Source organism: Tursiops truncatus, chromosome X (genome assembly GCF_011762595.2).
Source record: "Tursiops truncatus isolate mTurTru1 chromosome X, mTurTru1.mat.Y, whole genome shotgun sequence".
Taxonomy (NCBI): domain Eukaryota; kingdom Metazoa; phylum Chordata; class Mammalia; order Artiodactyla; family Delphinidae; genus Tursiops; species Tursiops truncatus.
In genome coordinates, this window is record NC_047055.1 from 108,465,368 (window position 1) to 108,484,722 (window position 19,355).

The window sequence follows — 19,355 nt, forward strand, 5'->3', positions numbered from 1 at the left end:
CCAAGTAGACACAGGGAGTGCACGCAAATGATTAAAACTCCCGAGTCCAGTTACTAAATGGTCAAGGGCACTTCACACACACCAAAATGCACAAAATAAACCCACAAGGGGAAAAGATAAAACTTTTAGCTTCTATGTTACCTACTATACAATTGAAGTCATAAAACCTCATTTTGGCAGGGCTGTGGAGAAACCGGTACACTTAAACTTTGGTGACAGCCCTAGAGATTAAAGCTATAAAATCCCTCCAAGCCTTTCACATGGTAATTCCACACAGGGGCACATACCCTATAGGTAAGCCACCGATCACCTGGAAGAGTCCTAGCTACCCCAAAAGTCACACTCCAGATAGCCAAGTTTTACTGTTACTAGCATGCCGGACAAACAAAGCTTTATCATTGAAATGCCAATTAACAGCGATCACTGCACACTTCTTTAACAGGGAGCCAAACTGTCTCAGACTAGAGGTCCAAACTTTCTGTAAAGGGCCAGATGGTAAACATTTTGGCTTTGTGGGCCAAATCGTCTCTGTGGCAACTACTCAACCCTGCTGTTGCAGAGGTACAGAAGCCACATACGCTATGTAATGAATGGGCATGGCTGTGGTCCAATAAAACTTTATTTACAAAAATAGGTGCTGCCAAAACCCAGAGCACATGTAACACAAAGACTGAACGCTAATAGAAACTATCAACTTTGGGTGATAATGGTGGATCAGTGTGGGTTCATCAGCTGTAACAAATGTCCCACACTGGTGTATGGGAGTTCCTTGTACTTTCTGCCCGTATTTGTTGTGAACCTAAAACTACTCTTAAAAATACAGCCTGTTAATTGTAACACAAAAACAGGTGGCTGGCCCTCGGGCTATAGTTCGATAACCTGTCTTAGACTATGGCATTCAAAAAAAAAAGGATTTGTCCAACTCTGGAATCAGATAATCATGGAAGTAAATCAGATAATCATGGAAGTAAAATAATAGAATTTCATTTTATGAAAATTTATGGTGATATTTTCTGATTCCATCCAGTAATAAGACCATGGTTTCCCAAATCTTGCCAACAATCTGATCAACTTCCCAGAGTTTACTGGGACGAAACCACTCAGTCATCAAGAGGTCAGGACGTGTGGCCATGTCTCCCCTTCAGAAGCACACAAAACTGCCGAGAGAGCGAACAAAGCTGGAACTACACCTTAAACGCTCAGAGCCTGATAAACCAGGTTATGTTGAAATCCAGTCATATCAGATCTTTAGGGCCCAAAAGGCCAATTCTTTCTTTAAATTTAAATATTGATCAGGGTGCATTAAGCCACGTTAGATATCTTTACCCTAAATGAAATTGTACTCTTCCCCTTTAATTCTGAATCATTAGCTCTGTCTCTAAACAGATTAGTCTAATTCTTGGCAACTCCTCACAGAAGAACATCATCTCTTACAGAAAAGGTGTGTCATGTACATATATGCAAAGGTACAAAATGTACACACTCAGAAACAAAATGCTACTGCTTCTCTCTTTTCCTAACACAATTAAAAAAAAACAAAACCCAAAAACTCTCCTCATTTTCTCCAGAAACAAAACCACTCTTCTCCCCAGTAGTAATCAGGCTTTAAGAAGCGTGACTTACAAACTCAAGGCTTTCCGAAGAGCAGTCATTTGCAACCAAAGTCAACTTCGCAGTGGATACTGGAATCTTAAAATACTTTCTAAAGGCAAACAGAGGGCAGCTGGGCCTTCAAACCTCAAGAAGAGTAAAAACAGGGAAACTGGTTGCTTCCTTCTAATAGCTAAAGGCTCCAAGGTTCAGAGAACCAGTGTAATTATGACAGAAATCTTTTCTGTGAAAAGAAGACAGAGCTGTCAGACAACCTATTGTCAGACAACGTATCTTCCGGTGGTTTTATTTCAGAGATGCTGTATTTAAATGTGGGGACATTACAGAAGTTTAGACCTATATAACAACTGACTAAATTAAAGTGACATAATGTTTAACAACCTTTAAATGGAGTCAATAATCACCACTTATGAGGCGCCCACTCTGGGCAGAAAGCAAACAGCTGAGGAAGCTGTGAAAAGGGTACAAAGAACAGGTGAGTGCCTACCCTCTGGAAAGAGACTGTTCAGAATAAAATCAAAGAACAGGAGCCAGGAGCAAATATGTTTAATACAAGTGCAGCTGTGCAAAAGACGGGTGCAAAGCAACTGGGAAATAAAACAGAAAGTCAGTCTGTAGGGAGCGGATCAGAGTGATTAATGAAGGAACCCGAAGTGGACAGGGAAAAGCTGAAAGATGAAAAGCATGTCCAGATGAAACTGTGAATCATTTCCTATGAACTCATTCAAGATTCAGAAGGTTCTATCTTTAAGCTATGTCATACAGTCCAAGTTCTCCTTTGCTTACATCACTAAGAGAACTTTAAATTCTTAACAACCACTTAACAGAAAGACCTCAAGCTTTTGCAAACGTCACAAAGAACCACGGTAACGTTAACTGCCATTCAAAGACAGTTAATTGGTCCAAAACTCCTGAGAGCAACAGGTTTACAGGAAAAAAAGAGTAAAAGTTAAACTGAGAAATAAAATCAATAAATGTTTATTCTGAACATTAAAATGTGATATTTCTATTACTCCTTATAAGGAGTTAATATATCATTGTCCAATAGAAACCTGTGAGCCACACACGTAATTTTAAACTTCCTAGCAGCCATATGAACATAAAAAGAAACAGGTGAAATTTTTGATGTTTAATTTAATGCAACATACCCCCCAAATTACCATTTCAACGTGGAATCAATACAGAAACATACTGAGATAGTTTAGTATTTTTATATTAAGTCTTTGAAATCCAGTGTGTCATACCTACATCTCAATTCAAAAGCTAAATTTCTAACAGAAATAATTGGCCTATAATTAGATTTCATCAAATTTACAGTTAAGGTAGATTCACATATCCAAACTGTTCTAAACATACTTAAAAGTTTTCCAATTAACTGAATCAAGTGTCACTTTTAAGTTTAAATGTAAATTAAATCAATTCAGTTTCTCAGTCACAACAGCCACATTTCAAGGGCTCAATAGGTTCAGCTGGCTAGTGGTGACCATACTGGACAAAGAAAGTCTAAATAAATCAGTAGAAAGATAATCCCTGGAACCAAAAATTCCAACCTAATTACTGAAAGAAATATAACAAAACAAAGCAAGATATATAATATGGTAGAAAAATTACAGGTATTAAAGACATAAAGTGAAAGAAAATTATAGATGTTTATCGTTACAGATGACAGATCTGTCATATCAATAATATAAACTGGTTAAACTTAACCACATAAAAGAAAAAGTTTGACTCACAAAGCAAAACCCAGCTTTATACTACATTTCAAGAAATTCAGAAATGCTCTAGCAGAAAATGAAAACAAGAGGCAGATAGGGCTCCAGATCTCAATGTCACGTAAGGATGAATCCAGGCCAAAAAGCACTGAACTAGTCAAAGGGCAGCACTCTGTACCCTAAAGCGTGCATCTCGAAATGACAGTTAAGGATGTCTAAGCAGCAAATGCAACATTAACAGGCACAAAGCAAAAACCGTAGGCAATAACTGGAGAAACAGAATCGGATTATTAGGAGACCTGAACTTCTTTTGACCCATGACAGATCCAGTAGATTAAAAAAAGCAAAGGTATAGAAAACTCAAATAAAATAATGAATATGGTAGATTGGATATATGAAGCTCTGTAACCTGAGAAGAGCACATAACCTTCTTTTTGCTGCCCAAGGAACAGTGACAGGAAATGAACACAGATTGGACTACAAAGCAAACATCAATAAATTAAAGAAATGATTCCGATAACATTCTCTGATCACAATGCAGCAAAAGTAAAAATCAACAAAATTAAAATACAGGGTGCACTTCTACTGGAAATTTAAAAACTCAAGTCTTGGGCTTCCCTGGTGGCGCAGTGGTTGGGAGGCACCTGCCAATGCTGGGGACACAGGTTCGAGCCCTGGTCTGGGAAGATCCCACATGCCACAGAGCAACTAAGCCCATGTGCCACAACTACTGAGCCTGTGCTCCACAGCCCGCGAGCCACAACTACTGAGCCCGCGTGCCACAACTACTGAGCCCGTGTGCCACAACTACTGAAGCCCGTGCGCCTAGAGCCCATGCTCCGCAACAAGAGAAGCCACTGCAGTGAGAAGCCCGTGCGCCACACGAAGCGTAGCCCCCCGCTTGCCGCAACTACAGAAAGCCCGCACGCAGCAATGAAGGCCCAACGCAGCCAATAAATAAATAAATTTATAAAAAAATAAAATAAAATAAAACTCAAGTCTTAGTTCACATAAGAATAAAAACCTGAAGATGCAGAAGAGCTGGGGAGAAAAAGCATCAAACACTATACACATCAGCTGCTAAAGCAGTGTTCAGAGGAATGCCTGTAGCCTTAAATACTGAAATAAACAAAGAAGAAATGAATTTTGCCATTCAAAAAGAAAAAAAATAACACTGAGCACATGAGGGGGAATTAATAAAATCAAAGTAGACATTAATGAACTAGAAAACAAAAGTCATAAAGCTAATAAGTGAATCCAATCATATAAACCAACAACTAATCTAATCACAAAAGAGGGGGAGAATATAGAAGGAATAAAGGAGGATCAGCCACAGAGAAAATTAAGACTAATTACTATCTCAGTTTGCAAACTGGCTTTAAAACCTTGATGACTAGGATAATTTTCTAGAGAAATACATCAAAATGGATTCTAGAAGAGACAGAAAATCTATCCAGATCAATACCACAGACTAGAGAAACCTGTCAAAAAGCAACAGTCCCCAAGACACACTAGGTTTAAAAGGTTTCATGGGTGGATTCTACCAGATCTTTGAAGAACACATAGTTCAAAAGATAAACTGGTCTTAGTGCAGAAAAAAATGTATTTCTTCTGAAACAAGCATGACATTGATAAGAAAATCTAACAGACTGCACATACACACAACATCCACAGACAAACAGCACGTGCAGATCAATATAATGAACCCAGGATTTCATCAAACTATTCTCTCTAGTACTGTATATGCTTCCAATTTTCCATAATAAAAAGCTAAAGTTAAAATATTTTACTCTGTAAAAATACTGAATCACTATGCTGTACACCTGAAACTAATATACTCTTATAAATCAACTGTACTTCAATTTAAAAAATTTCTTTACTCAAGGAGAAAAAACTTTTATCTAGATACACTTCTTCACTTATCAAAAGTTTGACAACAATGTGGTAAAAGTGTAGGAAAATAGGTACTCTCAGAAACTTCTAGTGAGAGGCTAGACAGACAACCTCGATGGAAGGCAATCTGACAATATTTATCAAAATTTCAAATGCACATAGCCTTTGGTGTAGAAATGCCATGTTTAGGAATTTGTCCTATATATATACTCACACACGCATGAAATGACGAATGCAGTAATTCAGCGTAGCACAGGCTGTCACAGCAAAGATTGGAAACAACCTACTAGCCGTCAACAGAGAGCTGGCTAATGAATATAGTACACTCATATAAACAAATTCTCAGAAGCCATAAAACAGAAAAAGGAAGTTCTGCAGTTACGATATGGAAAGCTGTCTAAGGAATGAAGTTTAAAAAGGTACGGACAAAAGTATTACAAGTTGCCGTTTATTTTAAAATGGGGAGGCTAGTGGACAAAAGTAGGAAGCTGACTTTTCTATGTCCTTTCGTACCTTTTGAATTTGGAACCATGTAACTATAATCTCAGGCCAAAAAGAATCTCTTTTTTTTTTAATCTCACCTTTCACAACGCACTACTGCCCTTATAAACTCATGATCCATTTAGAACGCTTGCTATTCTTGTTAAACTTGCTAACTGTGTGCAAGGCCATGTTTCAAGTAAAGATTGAGCTCAAGAAAACTCTTCTTATTTTAAAGGGCATAGAGAAATACGGCCCACGGATGAAAGGGGGACAACTCTAGATCCAGAAGATCATCTAATTAGTGGTTCTCAACCCTGGTTATGCTTAAGAACAACCAAAAATACCAATGCCCAGCCCCCCCAGAACATTTATAGTAAAGTCTGGAGGACTGGGGCACAGGCATGAAGACCATGCAGGCATCTAAATGCTTTACAGCAGTAGTCCTCAACAGAGGGTGACGCATTTTGCTCCCCTGGGGGACATGGCAGTGTCTGGAAACATGTTTGGTTGTCACAACTCATGTGTGGAGGGAGTGCGGGGGGGCGGGGTGTGCTGCTGGCATCTAGTGGAGAGAGGCCAGGGGTGCTGCTTTCGTAAACCTCCCACAACGCACAGGACAGCACCCCTCCTCCACCGAACAATGACCTGCCCCAGAAAGTCAAGAGTGCTGAGATTGAGCAGGCCTCATTTCAAATAAAGTCACTGCTTCTGGAGTAACACGCAGTTTTAGCCTTCCCTCTTAAACAAGGAAGATCATCTCATTTACTAGTGGGGATACATTCGCGAAAGAAAGCTGCTTCAGTGCCCACAGAAACCACAATTTGTTGATGCGGTTCTAACAGATACTGTAAACGTGAAATTCCGTGGATATTCTTTCTCTGGTCCCTGTCCAGGTATTCTAGTCCAAAACTTCGGTCCCGTTTGCAAAGTAGCCAGGTAGAACGTCACGAAGTGGCAGTCTGTGGGTCAGCATAGTTCACGCGTCTGTTCTGTTTGAGCCCTAGGTCTTGAAAGTATACTGAATCAGCGCCGGTCAGCTTGCCCCTCCGGAGCCAGCATATACGGGGTGGACGGGGCTGCCACGGCCCCCCACCCCAAGCTGGCTTCGTGTAGTCATCTGCTGCTCCCACTCAGGGCCTGTAAGCACTGGAGGTGGCCCTCCCCTGCAGTGTTCTCCAATCATTCAGGGGCATAAAGCCTCTTTACTCTTCTTCCTTCTCACCTTAAAAATATCCCCACATCCTTGCTAAATTCTCAAACTCCCGCACCACTTGCCAAAATCAGACTTCTATCCAGAGCTGGAAGAACCAAGAGAAAGGGAGAAGTCGAAATGGCCTTTGTGTGACAACTCTCTTCTAGTTGTTGGCATTAAAGATAGACTGCCTGCCACCTGATTCGTCTCTGGGCATTACAAATGAGACTTGAGTTTGTAGCACATTCCACTACAATTATATATAGCTCTTCTGTGAGCTTCCTTATAAGGAAAAGACTTCAATTATTAGGCTTCTTCCATTATCCTAGATTAGAGTATCCCCTCCACTCTGCCCAAAATAGGTCAGAAGGCTCTTACGGGAAATACCTATCCAAAGATTTGGTAGTTTTCTTTTAAAAAGCTCATCCCTTTTCCTTGGAAATTAGGATCACACAGTTTGGGAACTGTGCTTTAGAGATGACCTTATACAATCCACGTGTTCTATTGACGGGGACAATGAACCCCAGTGAGGTTCAGTCACTTAGCCAAGGCCAGGCTCCTGAGTCAGTGGCAGAGCAAGAATTAGAACATTTCTTTCCAGATAATGGTCCCACGGGTTTTCCACGATAACACTATGCCCCACTGTGGTTTTCCTACTCAAATAACATCTCTGCCAAGACACCTATTAACATGGTAGATATTAGCTGCTATAGAAATAAATCAACCAAAATTTCGTCAAGCTATGAGAGCTATCACTTCAACTTTGAGGGTGGAAGGAAGGAACTGGGAGTCTCTGGATTCTTTCTGTTCCTTTTACTGTGAATTAACCTGTCTCAGTTTACCCCAATGAAAAGTCGATACCTTCAGAATCTCTCAAAGCCATAAATTAGGGACAGAATGTTGCTATTTATAGCAAGAGCGACACTTTCTTTCTAAACTCTGAAGTCGGGGGGGCTGCCTCAAACCTCTAAAATTCTCACAAGTGGCCACAGATGGTAAAGTAAAACTACTGAAAAGCTTCTGGGACTGAAGTTTAAGATGCAAAGATCAACATGTCACTGAACCCTGACTTTCCTCATCATTCGCTGGCAAACTGGTTTCTTAAAATTTAATTTGGTCTCAACTTTAACCTATTCCTCTCTTTCTATCCTAACTTAAGTATGGACAACATCACATGGTGCTTACTGGGTCTTCTCCGAATGTGCTACCTACTTTGCACTTAGGTTTTTATGCCTACCTGACACCATCTTTTGACATTTACTTAAAAGTCATTAAACGACCAGCCGCCCCATTATTTTCCCTCGAGAGCTTAGAACATCTTTGCTGCTCCATTTTCTTCTCCTTCCAGGATGCCGCGTTCCCTCCTGATAGCTGGGTGCGCACTTCTGTTTTAATACTTTCAGGTGTTCCACAACCAGCTGCCTCGCATTCACCCAACTTAGAGGATTCCCTCCGCGCTTGAAACGGCACCACTCTGGGGAAACACGATCCAGTTAACAGAAGGTCGTGGAATCTATTCCCATCTCAGCTAGGCCTCAGGCAGGGTGGGGGCCGGGTCTTCTGCGCTCCCACCTCAATTCGTGGAAGCTGCCCACCGTCCCGCCCGACAGGGGAGAAGGTGGGACACAGAAGGAGAGGCGCGGCAAAAGGTGCTGGCACGAGACCCTGCTCTGACGCTAGGAGCCCACACGTCCGCTCCTCCCAGCATCTAAGGCTTTTGCAGTCCAGGCCTCTAACTGCTTTAACACTGCACGAACGAGACAGCAGTTCGAGTCCTGGCGCTCCGGCCAGACAGGAGCACCTTAAGAGCAGAAAAGGAACAAAATGCCATTGCATAATTTATTCGACCTCAAAGTGTTTCTAAACAGCTCTTACCCAATCCCAAAAAAAAAAAAAAGAATCTAAATACAAAAACGTTCAAAAGCCACCCACACTCCGCTCCGAAGTTTTAAGGGCGGTGAGGTCTGTGTCAAGTAGATTTGAAGCTAACGACGGCAGCTTTGGAGAGTCCCGCCCGGAATGAGGCTCCTCGCATGCGGTTTCTGTGTCTCCGGGTAAGCCCCCAGCGGGTGTGTGGGTGCCAGGCCATGCCCCTCTGTGCCCCGAAATCCGAGCCCACCGGCATCCCGGAGCCCCGCCCGCGGTTCCAATGGACTTTGCCCGGAGGCGGCGGAGACCTGCGGCGGCGGGCCCAGAAGGCAGCGGCCCCACACCCCGGGGCCGTGGAGACCGTGGCGACCCGCGGCCCCGCACTTACCGAAGTCCAGGAACTGCTTGATGGAGAGCGGCGATGGCGAGAAGCGGGAATAGCGCTCAATCTGCTTGGGCACCGGCTGCTTCAGCAGCCACCGGAACAGCCGCATCCTCGTCGGGGCAACGCAGAGACCAGTCAAGACGCTCAAGCGGCCGCAAAGGCCGGTGCAGCCGAGCCGCGCGGATTAGGCAAGTTCGCCAAGCGCGCACCCTGGCCTCCGTCTCGGCCTCGGCGACGCGGGTGCAGCCGCCGCAGCACCACCAGCAGCACCACCAGCAGCTACCGTGCCCCGGCCGGCCGCCCGCCCGCGGCTTCCCCAGGCCCCGCCCACGGGGGCGGAGCCAGCCGCCGTACGTACGCGGCGCGCGGGGGGCGCGAGGGGCGCGCGGCCGCACGCGCTGGCTGCTGATTGGCCGCTGCCGCCCTCGCTTTCTTTTGCCGGAGTGCAGCCGGGGGCGCCCCCCTCCTTCGCTCCCGGGACCCAGACAGGCCCAGCAAGTGCATCTACACCCTGTCCCGTCCCGGGCTACGTCCTCCGCGGCCGAAAGGTGGCGGAGGTACAAGGGGACTGGGAGGAGATCCGGGGCCCTCGCCCGGAATCCGATCCGAAGCGCTGCTCAAGGCCCCTCTCCACCGAAGGCACCTCTTCCGGGAGGCCTTCCCTGGATCAGCTGACTGTTACACTTCAGGGTATTTGTTGCGTCTTGACACTTTTAAATCTTCTGTTTACCACTTAACTATACTGGCTGCTTCATGCCCTCCACCACAGCCACCACCGTTGGGCAAATATAAACTCACTGGTTCGGATTCCTGCCTGCCCCTCACCACTGGACGGGATTCACTGTAATGTCACTCTCTTGTTTCATAGCCACCCCCCCCCACCCGCCTGGGCCAACTCCTTTGGGCAAGATTAATTGTTACGTCACTGACTGTTTCATGCCACCACCGCCATCACCACCATTGAACGGGGTCAATTATGAGGTCAATGCACTTCATTTAGTCCCTCCCCCTCTCGCCCCCTCCCCGTGAACTCCCCCTAACACCACTGGGCAGGATTAATTGTAAGGTCACTGTCTCTGTTTCATGTCACCCCCCCCCCAACCGCTACCATTGGAAAGGATCCAATTTAAGGTCTTAGGCACTGTCTTTCATACCCCCTCACCTCCACCACCACCATAGGACAGCCCCCTGACTCTTTTTCATGCCTCACCACCACCAGCACCACTACTTCTGGACAGGAGTCTGTGCTTACACTATGTATTACACTTACACTATGTTAGGTATTGTTTGTATAAGAGTGAACTTGACCTCAGGGCTCAATATATGCAATCATTATTTCCTAATGTGAAGGTATGAAGTACAGCTTGCTTTAACTATTTCCACCAAACCTTGCTTTATTTTTGGCAACGTATAAACATCAACTAAATGAAAGGTAGAATGTTCTCTGAGGAAAGGTAAAAATGTAACTGGAAACCACTCCTTTGGTCTGATTGGACTGGTTTTCTCAGTGAGTAAGATGATTGGTGTGTAGCTATTTAGCTTTTGTGCCTTCATTGGGTCTCTGTGCACCCAATTCTTTGCTTAATGCTTGCACCTCTACTCTGAACTTAAAGAGAAAAGTAATACGTACACTCAAAGACATCCACTGGTCCTCCCTCACTTCTAGATTTTCAAGTACATCTTGGTCATCTTGGTGGTGGTATGGTATGTAGACTACCATGTCTTTTCAAAACAAAAAGCTGAACAAACATACCAACAACCTCTTTAACCAAGAGCTCTGCCAGAAGAGCTAAGCAATCGTGTTGGTGTGCATGGGCAGACGAAAAGACGTGTGGCCTGTGACTCCTCCAGTGACTTTCTCGGGTGCTACCAGGAAGCATGTTGTACTTGGTGGCAGTTGTGGGAGTCGATGAGCAGGAAGAAGTTGAATATCGATGGAGAGGGGTTTTTCCCAACCTAAGCCGCAAATCGCTGCTGATCTTTCTGAGCTTGGAAAGACTTGTTTCACTCCTTCCTTTTTTACTGAACAAAATGCTACTTTACATCTATGTATTCTGATTTACTGAATTGTCATGTGCATAGTTTTATTAATCTTTCTCCAAAAGGTGGCAAAGTCTTAGAAGTTGGGAACAATATGATAGAGCCTGGTATAATAGAAATTGTGCTGGTCCAGGGCTCAAATGACCCAGTCCTAAGCTTGGTTCTTTTATTAACTAGCTGTGTGACCTTAGACAAGTCACTTAGCCTTTCTGTGTCTGTGACTTCTTATGTCAGATGGGGCTACCTGATTTCTCTCCCTGGCATTTGTGACAATCAAATGAAATAAATATTTAATACAAACACAAGATATGGTTGTACCTCTTTTATCCAACTACTTATTTATTTAAGCTAAAAGTTTCATGTTAACTGGCAAAATCCAGAAGCTAAACCAGTGGGTTGATTTCAGTGCTGGTTGTAGTTATAAAAGAAGGATCTTGAGAGAAATAAATAGATCTTGATGAACTTTTTTCAATTATTTGTACACACCAAGGTCTTGCCCAAGCCCTGCTCCCAGTGGCTCTCAAAGTGAGATCCCTGGTCCAGCAGCAGGAGTGTCACCTGGGAACTTGTTAGAAATGCAAACTCTTGGACCCCACCCCAGACCTACTGAATCAGAAATGCTGGGGGTGGGGCCTGGCACTCTGTTTTAATAAGCTTATGGGGGTTTCAAAGATATGGCCACAAATTCTTTGATATTCCTCCCCTCAAGAGATGGTGCTTAATTATTCTCCCCTTGAGTATGGACTAGAAGTAGTACTCACTTCTACCAAATACAGGATGGCCAAAAGTGATGAGATCTCACTTCGAAGATTAGTTTATAAAACAACTTCTGTCCTACCTAACCAATACTCCTCAAAACTATCAAGGTCATTTAAAACAAGGAAAATGGGCTTCCCTGGTGGTGCAGTGGTTAAGAATCTGCCTGCCAATGCAGGAGACACGGGTTGGAGCCCTGGTCCGGGAAGATCCCACATGCCGCAGAGCAACTAAGCCCGTGCGCCACAACTACCGAGCCTGCGCTCTAGAGCCCACAAGCCACAACTACTGAGCCCACGCGCCGCATCTACTGAAGCCCATGCGCTCCAGAGCCCGCGCTCCGCGACAAGAGAGGCCACCGCAGTGAGAAGCCCGCGCACCACAACGAAGAGTAGCCCCAGCTCGCCGCAACTAGAGAAAGCCTGTGTGCAGCGACGAAGACCCAACACAGCCAAAAATAATAAATAAAAATAAAATAAATTTATAACTAACAAACAAAAACAACAAGGAAAATAAGAAAAACTGTCACAGCCAAGAGAAGCCTAAGTAGACATGACAACTAAATATCATGTGCTATCCTGGATGGGATTCTGGAACAGAAAAAAGGACACTAAGGTAAAAACTAAGGAATTCGGCATAAAGGAAGGACTCTGGACCAAATTTGTTTAATAATAATGTATTAACATATGTTTATGAATTGTAATAAATGTACCATACTAATGCAAAATGTTACCAGTAGGGGAAACTGGATATGCGACATATGGGAACTTTGGGTGCTGTCCTCGCAATTTTGCTGTAAATCTAAAAGTGTTCTTAAACAAATCAAGTCAATTATACAGTACACTATTGATGACTATAGTCATCACATTATACGTTACATCAGAACTTATTTATCTTATAACTGGGAGTTTTGAAAGTCGCTAAGAGAGCAGATATTAAAAATTCTCATCACAAGGAAAAAAATTTGTAACTATGTGAGTCTATGGATGTGAACTAAATTTACTGTGGTAATCATTTCACAATATATACATATATCAACCATTTTAGTGTACACCTTAAATTTATACAATGTTATTTATGTCAATTATATCTCAATGAAACTGGAAAAAAAGCAGTACCTTTTGGTTCCAAAATGTAAAATCAAATACATTCAAATAATATAAAGAAAATATTTAAGATAGCAATGAAAATATTTTATAACCATGGAATAACTATTGAACATTTAAAGGACATGAATTACTACTACTACTACCACTACTAATACTAATGTCAACATTTAAAAAAAGACTGTGGCTTCCATGTTAGGGTTTTGTCTCTCCCCCTTCCCCTGTCTCTGTGTCTGTGTCTCTCTCATCCTCTCTCAAAAGCCACCTGCCAGGCTGCAAGGCAGCCCTGTGGAGAAGCTCACAAGAGTGAGCTTGGAAGGAAATCCCTTTGGAAGCAGATCCTTTCCCTGCTCAGCACCTTGACTGTAACCTCGGGAGAGACCCCAAGCCACAACCACTCAGCTAAGCAGTTCCTGGATGCTTAGCTGAGAAATGCTCACAGTTTGCTGTAATAAATGCTTGTTGTTTCCAGCTGCTAACTTTTTGGATAATTTGTTATGCACTAATAGTTAACTAATCTACAAGCCCTCCAGGTGATTCTGACGCATGCTCAAGTGGGAGAACCAATGGATGGACCTAGAGATTATCATACTAAGAGAAAGACAAATATATGATATCACTCATATGTGGAATCTAATTTTGTTTTAAAAGATACAAATGAACTTATTTACAAAACAGAAATAGACTTATGGTTACCAAAGGGAAAACGTTGGGGGGGGGATGAACCAGGAGCTTGGGATGAACATACTAACCTTAACTATATGTAAGATAGATAACCAACAAGGACCGACTGTATAGCACAGGGAACTCTAACTCTACTCAATATTCTGTGATAACCTACATGAGAAAAGAATCTTAAAAAGAATGAATATATGTATAACTGAATCACTTTACTGTACACCTGAAACTAATGCAACATTGTAAATTGACTATTCTCCAATAAAAAAATTTTTTTAAGTGTGAGAACCAGTTTCCTGTACTATGCACTCTAGAGCAGCACCCTATTCCTTCTTGTTAATGCCTCAGACCTCAGCACGGTCAACACTTAGACATCAAGGGAGGCCTTCCCCCCTCATAAACGCTATTCATTCCCCTTGCTATACGGTTTCCTGACTCTGTTCCTCCCACTGTAACACTCAAAACACTTCGTTATCATTTGATTAATGCCTGTCTTCGGCACTAGACATCAGCCCTGTGACCACTGGGCCCAGGTCCGGCTTATTCACTGCTTCAGTGAGTAGCATATGTACTATATGTAGCTCAGTGTGTAGCATATGTACCAGTCACTATTTAGGTTCACAACAAATATTTTTTTAAAGAAATGAAAACCGACAATAATAACATCAAAACCTACCCCAGGGCTTCCCTGGTGGCGCAGTGGTTGAGAGTCCGCCTGCCGATGCGGGGGACACGGGTTCGTGCCCCAGTCCGGGATGATCCCACATGCCGCGGAGGGGCTGGGCCCGTGAGCCATGGCCGCTGAGCCTGTGCGTCCAGAGCCTGTGCTCCGCAACGGGAGAGGCCGCAACAGTGAGAGGCCCGCGTACCACAAAAAAAAAAAAAAAAAAAAAACCTACCCCAAATCGCATTCCTTCTGAGCAGCTCTCAATGGAGAACAAAGGCAAGGGTAGCGTTCTGAGTAATTCAAACAATAATGTACACTTCATTAAATAACATTTTGATAAAGCCAAAAGCCAAAATCCAAAGTGGACTGGAACAGATGAGGAAAAAAAATAACCCCTGACTATCTCATCATCAATCACCGGTCGCTGGATCTTGTTATAAAACGCCTCCACCATCACTTGACTTTATGAAATCCTGGTCTCCCTGCCTTTTCCTCCCCTCTCTCTCTTCACTCTCGACTAACATTTTTTGAGCACCTACTGTGTGCTCTGTGAAATTACCTATGTTGTCTCTTCACAGTAAATCTGATGAATGAATACTATCCTCATTTTATAGGTGAGTGAACTAAGATACAGAAAGCTTAAACTAATTTAAGATTACACAGCTTGTAAATGACAGTCCAGATTTGAATCCAGGTCTCCTGACTCTCAATTCTATGTTCTTTCATAATACCAGCATGAATTGTTTTTAATAGACTTTTTTTTAAAAGCATTTTTAGGTTCATAGCAAAATTATGCCTCCCCCACCATCAACTCCCACCAGATGGTACCTTTGCTACAATCAGTGAACTTACATTGACACATCATTATCAACCAGAGTCCATAGTTTACATTACTGTTCACTCCTGGTACTGTACATTCTATGGGTTTGGACAAAAGTATTGCCCTAAAAATCCCCTGTTCTCTGCCTACGCATCCCTCCCCATCCCAACCCCTGGCAACCACTGATCTTTTCACTGTCTCCATAGTTTTGCCTTTTCCAGAATGTCATATAATTGGAATCATAAAGTATACAGCCTTTCAGATTGGCTTCTTTCACTTGACAATGTGCACTTAAGACTCCTCCATGTCTTTCTGTGGCTTGATAGCGCATTTTTTTTAGGTCTGAATAAAATTCCATTGTCTGGATGTAGCCTAGTTTATTGATCCATTCACCTCTCGAAGGAAATTTCGGTTGCATCCAAGATTCACTAGCCCACCTTTTGATTTTAAAAGTGGAAAGTAAGAATGTGAAGATGAGTGAACTAGAGGAGTGACAACTACTTAACTTTTACTAAATTTATATCTTGAATCAAATATGTGTGTGATTTGAAGCAGTAGTTCTATCCTCTCAAGGGCCAAGATTCTTGATTCTTTCGACAAACTATTCTGGGTGGCACAAATCCTCTTGAAGTCCATTTATCCTGGTCCTTTCATTTCTAATTAAGGAGGGTTTTCAGTCTTGATGGTCTTTCTCTTGCCCCAAAAGAGGTCAGAAAAGATTTTAAGTACAGGGATAGTGTGGCAGGATAACTTATTGAGAAATTAAATCTGGATTTTGTTTTTGCTGCTCTTGGACGGACAAAAGAAAGGGGTGGCCGATCAGCCCCAATCTAAAAGACAACGGAGGGCTTCCCTGGTGGCACAGTGGTTGAGAGTCCGCCTGCTGATGCAGGGGACACGGGTTCGTGCCCCGGTCCAGGAAGATCCCACATGCCGCGGAGCGGCTGGGCCCGTGAGCCATGGCCGCTGAGCCTGCGCGTCCGGAGCCTGGGCTCCACAACGGGAGAGGCCACAACAGTGAGAGGCCCGCGTACCGCAAAAAAATAAAAGACAACGGAGACTTTGGATCTTGGCTTTGGGCTGCTGTGCCTTGGGAAATTCGTTAGCTGTTCTGTATAGCAAAGTGCTTTGGTTTCTAGGGCTGAAAACAGGTTGGAAGATAGAGGAGACATTCTGGTAGTCTCTGTAATCGCGCCTCGGATTAAACCTCATTGGCTACGATACCGCCACTGTGCAAAGCTGGTACAGTAAGTCCCCTACATACGAACCTTCAAGTTGCGAACTTTCAAAGATGTGAAACGTGCGTTCCAACAACATCAGGTGTGAGTGAAATTGCAGCTTGCCCTTCATCTTCTATTACTGACGATCCTTCAGCTCTACCATCTCCCACCTCCTCTCCCTCCTCCAGTCAGTAACTCTTCTTGCCTGTTCACTTGATGCCAGCCCCTGTATGCCAGCTGTTGTACTGTACTACTATACTTTTCAAAGTACTTTACTGTAAGATTAAAAATGTTTTCTTTATTTTTTGTGTTTGTTCCTTGTGTATTATTTGTGTGAAAAGTATTATAAACCTACTACAGCACAGTACTATATAGCTGATTGTGTTAGTTGGGTACCTAGGCTAACTTTGTTGGACTTATGAACAAATTGGACTTACGAATGTGCTCTCGGAATAGAACCTGTTCATACGTAGGGTACTGTAGTCTCTGTAAATTCATTCCCTCTCCTGTTGGTAACTACCCCCAGCTTTTGTTTAGTTCCCCATGCAGTACAATTGTGTTTTGGCCAGGGGTGGGAGTGGGGTGGGGAACAGCTCACTTTGGTTGTAGTAATGAAATATACAGCTCAATCTAAAAACCAATGAGCTTAGGGACTTTCCTGGCAGTCCAGTGGTAAAGAATCCGCCTTCCAACGCAGGGGACTCAGGTTCGATCCCTGGTCAGGGAACTAAGACCCCACATGCCGCGGGGCAACTAAGCCCGTGCGCCACAACTACTGAGCTCATGCGCCTCAACAAGAGAGCCCACGTGCCGCAGACTACGCAGCCCACGCCCTCTGGAGCCCGAGCACCACAATGAAAAGCCCGCCCAGCAACCAAAGATCCCGCATGCCTCAGCGAAGACCCCGTGTGCCGCACCAAGACCCGCTGCGGCCAAAGAACTAAAATAAATAAATTTTTACAATTATTAAAAAAAATAAAATAAAAGCTAATAAGCTTAATTCTGACCACTGGCCATGGCTCATGGTTATTGGCACATGGCCCAATTTAGGCCAATAAAAAGGAGGAGACATTTCCTGGGAGCTTCTGTAAAAGAAACTTGCTTGCCATTCAGAGGAAGCTTCTGGAAGAACCTCTTTCTCTTCTCTTTCACTCTCTCTACCTCCTCCCCATCTCTAAGCACACCCACAAAAGCATCAGTTGACAACCAACTTGTGAGCAGGGTGAAGCTGACAGTGTAGAAAGCAGAGCAGAAGTGGGAAGAGGCTGGGTCCTCGGTGATGTTGTCAGGTAACTAAATCAAACCAATCCTGAAACTTCCAATTTCACAGACTAGTACAGTCTCCTTTATGGTTTAGGCCAGCTTGGGTAGCTTTGTGTTACTTAGAGTCAGAAGCATCCTAACTTTCACATGAAGCGTTTTCCAGATACCCTGCATACACACTTAGGAACAAGCCCCACATTGACGGCTGCTGGTGGGTGTCTTGCCAGCTCTGCACGTAGGAATTCAAACCCAGATTTAATTTGATCTTTTAAAAATAAAGAAAGGTAACGTTTCACGTGCCCGAGTGTTATGGAACGAAATCACGTCTTATAATATCCAGAAGAAACAATAATGGAGGATGATTACGTAAATCATAGCACATGCACCCAGTGGACCATTACACTGTCATTAAAAATTCACTGTATGGAGTTTATATGAGAACATGGAAATGCAAACATTATACGTAGGTAAAGCAAGATACAAAACTATTTATTAAAGTTGAGCTCAGCTATAAAGAGATCACAAAAGCTTCATAGAAAAAAAGTCTGGAAGGAAACAGAGCAAAATGCCAACAGCACAAGAACCCTGAAGAGTGTTTTGAGCGACACCATTTAGGAAATTCTTGGAGTCCCTGGGTGGGAAGTGATCCAAAAACATGAACCAAGGATAGGTAACATGAATGGCCTTATTCGGTTCTCCTTCACTCCAAAAGATGAAGGTTAATTATACAGAGACTTGTCAGAATCCACTGTTTTGTTTTTATCCAAAGCATGATCTTATTAGTTCTGATTAATACTTACTTAGTACCCACCCATAATTGACTGAGCACGAATCATTATATGCAGTGGACTCTGACATCTAAGATGCCACCTCTTATCTGGAAAACTTGGTGTTTCTTACATGAGCAAGTCTAGTACAGCCTTCACCCATCCAAGCTGTTTGCCAAGAAGCAGCCGCCACCCCTACCCCTGACCATCACCACCCCCAACAGCGAACTTGACAGCGAACCTGAGTCAGTTCTCAAGTTGCTAAGATTTCCATCAGAGAGGGTTGTTGTGTAGCTACCAGGAGGGCCTCTTCCCCAGGAACTCTGGAGTCTCATCAGGCCCAATTCTTTTCACCTTCCCCCTCCCTCCACATATCCCAGGTTTCCAGAGGTTTGAAGCTTTGAGGACAAGAAAGGACAGCCATTCCTCACAAGGCGACTGGGGATTCCTGCTCTTGGACAATCTGTCCCGTGTACCATCTGATGCCTCAGATAAGTATAAATCAGTGATATTAAAGGAACAGGACTGAGGCCGATCACCTACCACAATTTGAAATGCACAATAGAATAGAATCGAAAAGGCCAGATTTCAAAATCTAAAGAGATTCAATCTTATTAGAAGTACTTAAAGCCCACGTGGGGCTATCGAGCATTTGAAATGTGATCGTCTGAATTCAGACATGTTGTAAGTGTAAAATTCACACCAGATTTTGAAGACTTGGGATGCAAAAAAAAAAAGTAAGGAAGAGAGAGAAAGAAAGAGAGAGAGAGAGAGGAAGAGAGGAAGAGAGAAAGAGAGGAAGAAAGGAAGGAAGGAAGGGAGGAAGGAAGGGAGAAAGAAAGAAAGAAAGAAAGAAAGAAAGAAAGAAAGAAAGAAAGAAAGAAAGAAAGAAA

The 19,355-nt window shown here is 43.4% G+C and overlaps 1 protein-coding gene across 3 annotated transcripts in view; it reads right to left on the reverse strand.

Annotated features, from left to right (window-relative positions):
- The window catches only part of PDK3 (pyruvate dehydrogenase kinase 3), a 138,963-nt gene that overhangs the window by 67,586 nt on the left and 52,022 nt on the right, over positions 1 to 19,355 (reverse strand). Inside the window, exon 1 of one of the 3 annotated variants that reach the window (XM_033850126.2) lies at positions 9,149 to 9,462. The exons of 1 other annotated variant lie outside the window; for it this stretch is intronic. In XM_033850126.2, coding sequence (XP_033706017.1) covers positions 9,149 to 9,254 — 106 coding nt within the window. In that variant the 5' untranslated portion in view covers positions 9,255 to 9,462. Of the gene's footprint in view, positions 1 to 9,148; positions 9,463 to 19,355 lie in introns of those variants that run through there. One more of the 3 variants, XM_033850125.2, reaches the window with a different exon arrangement.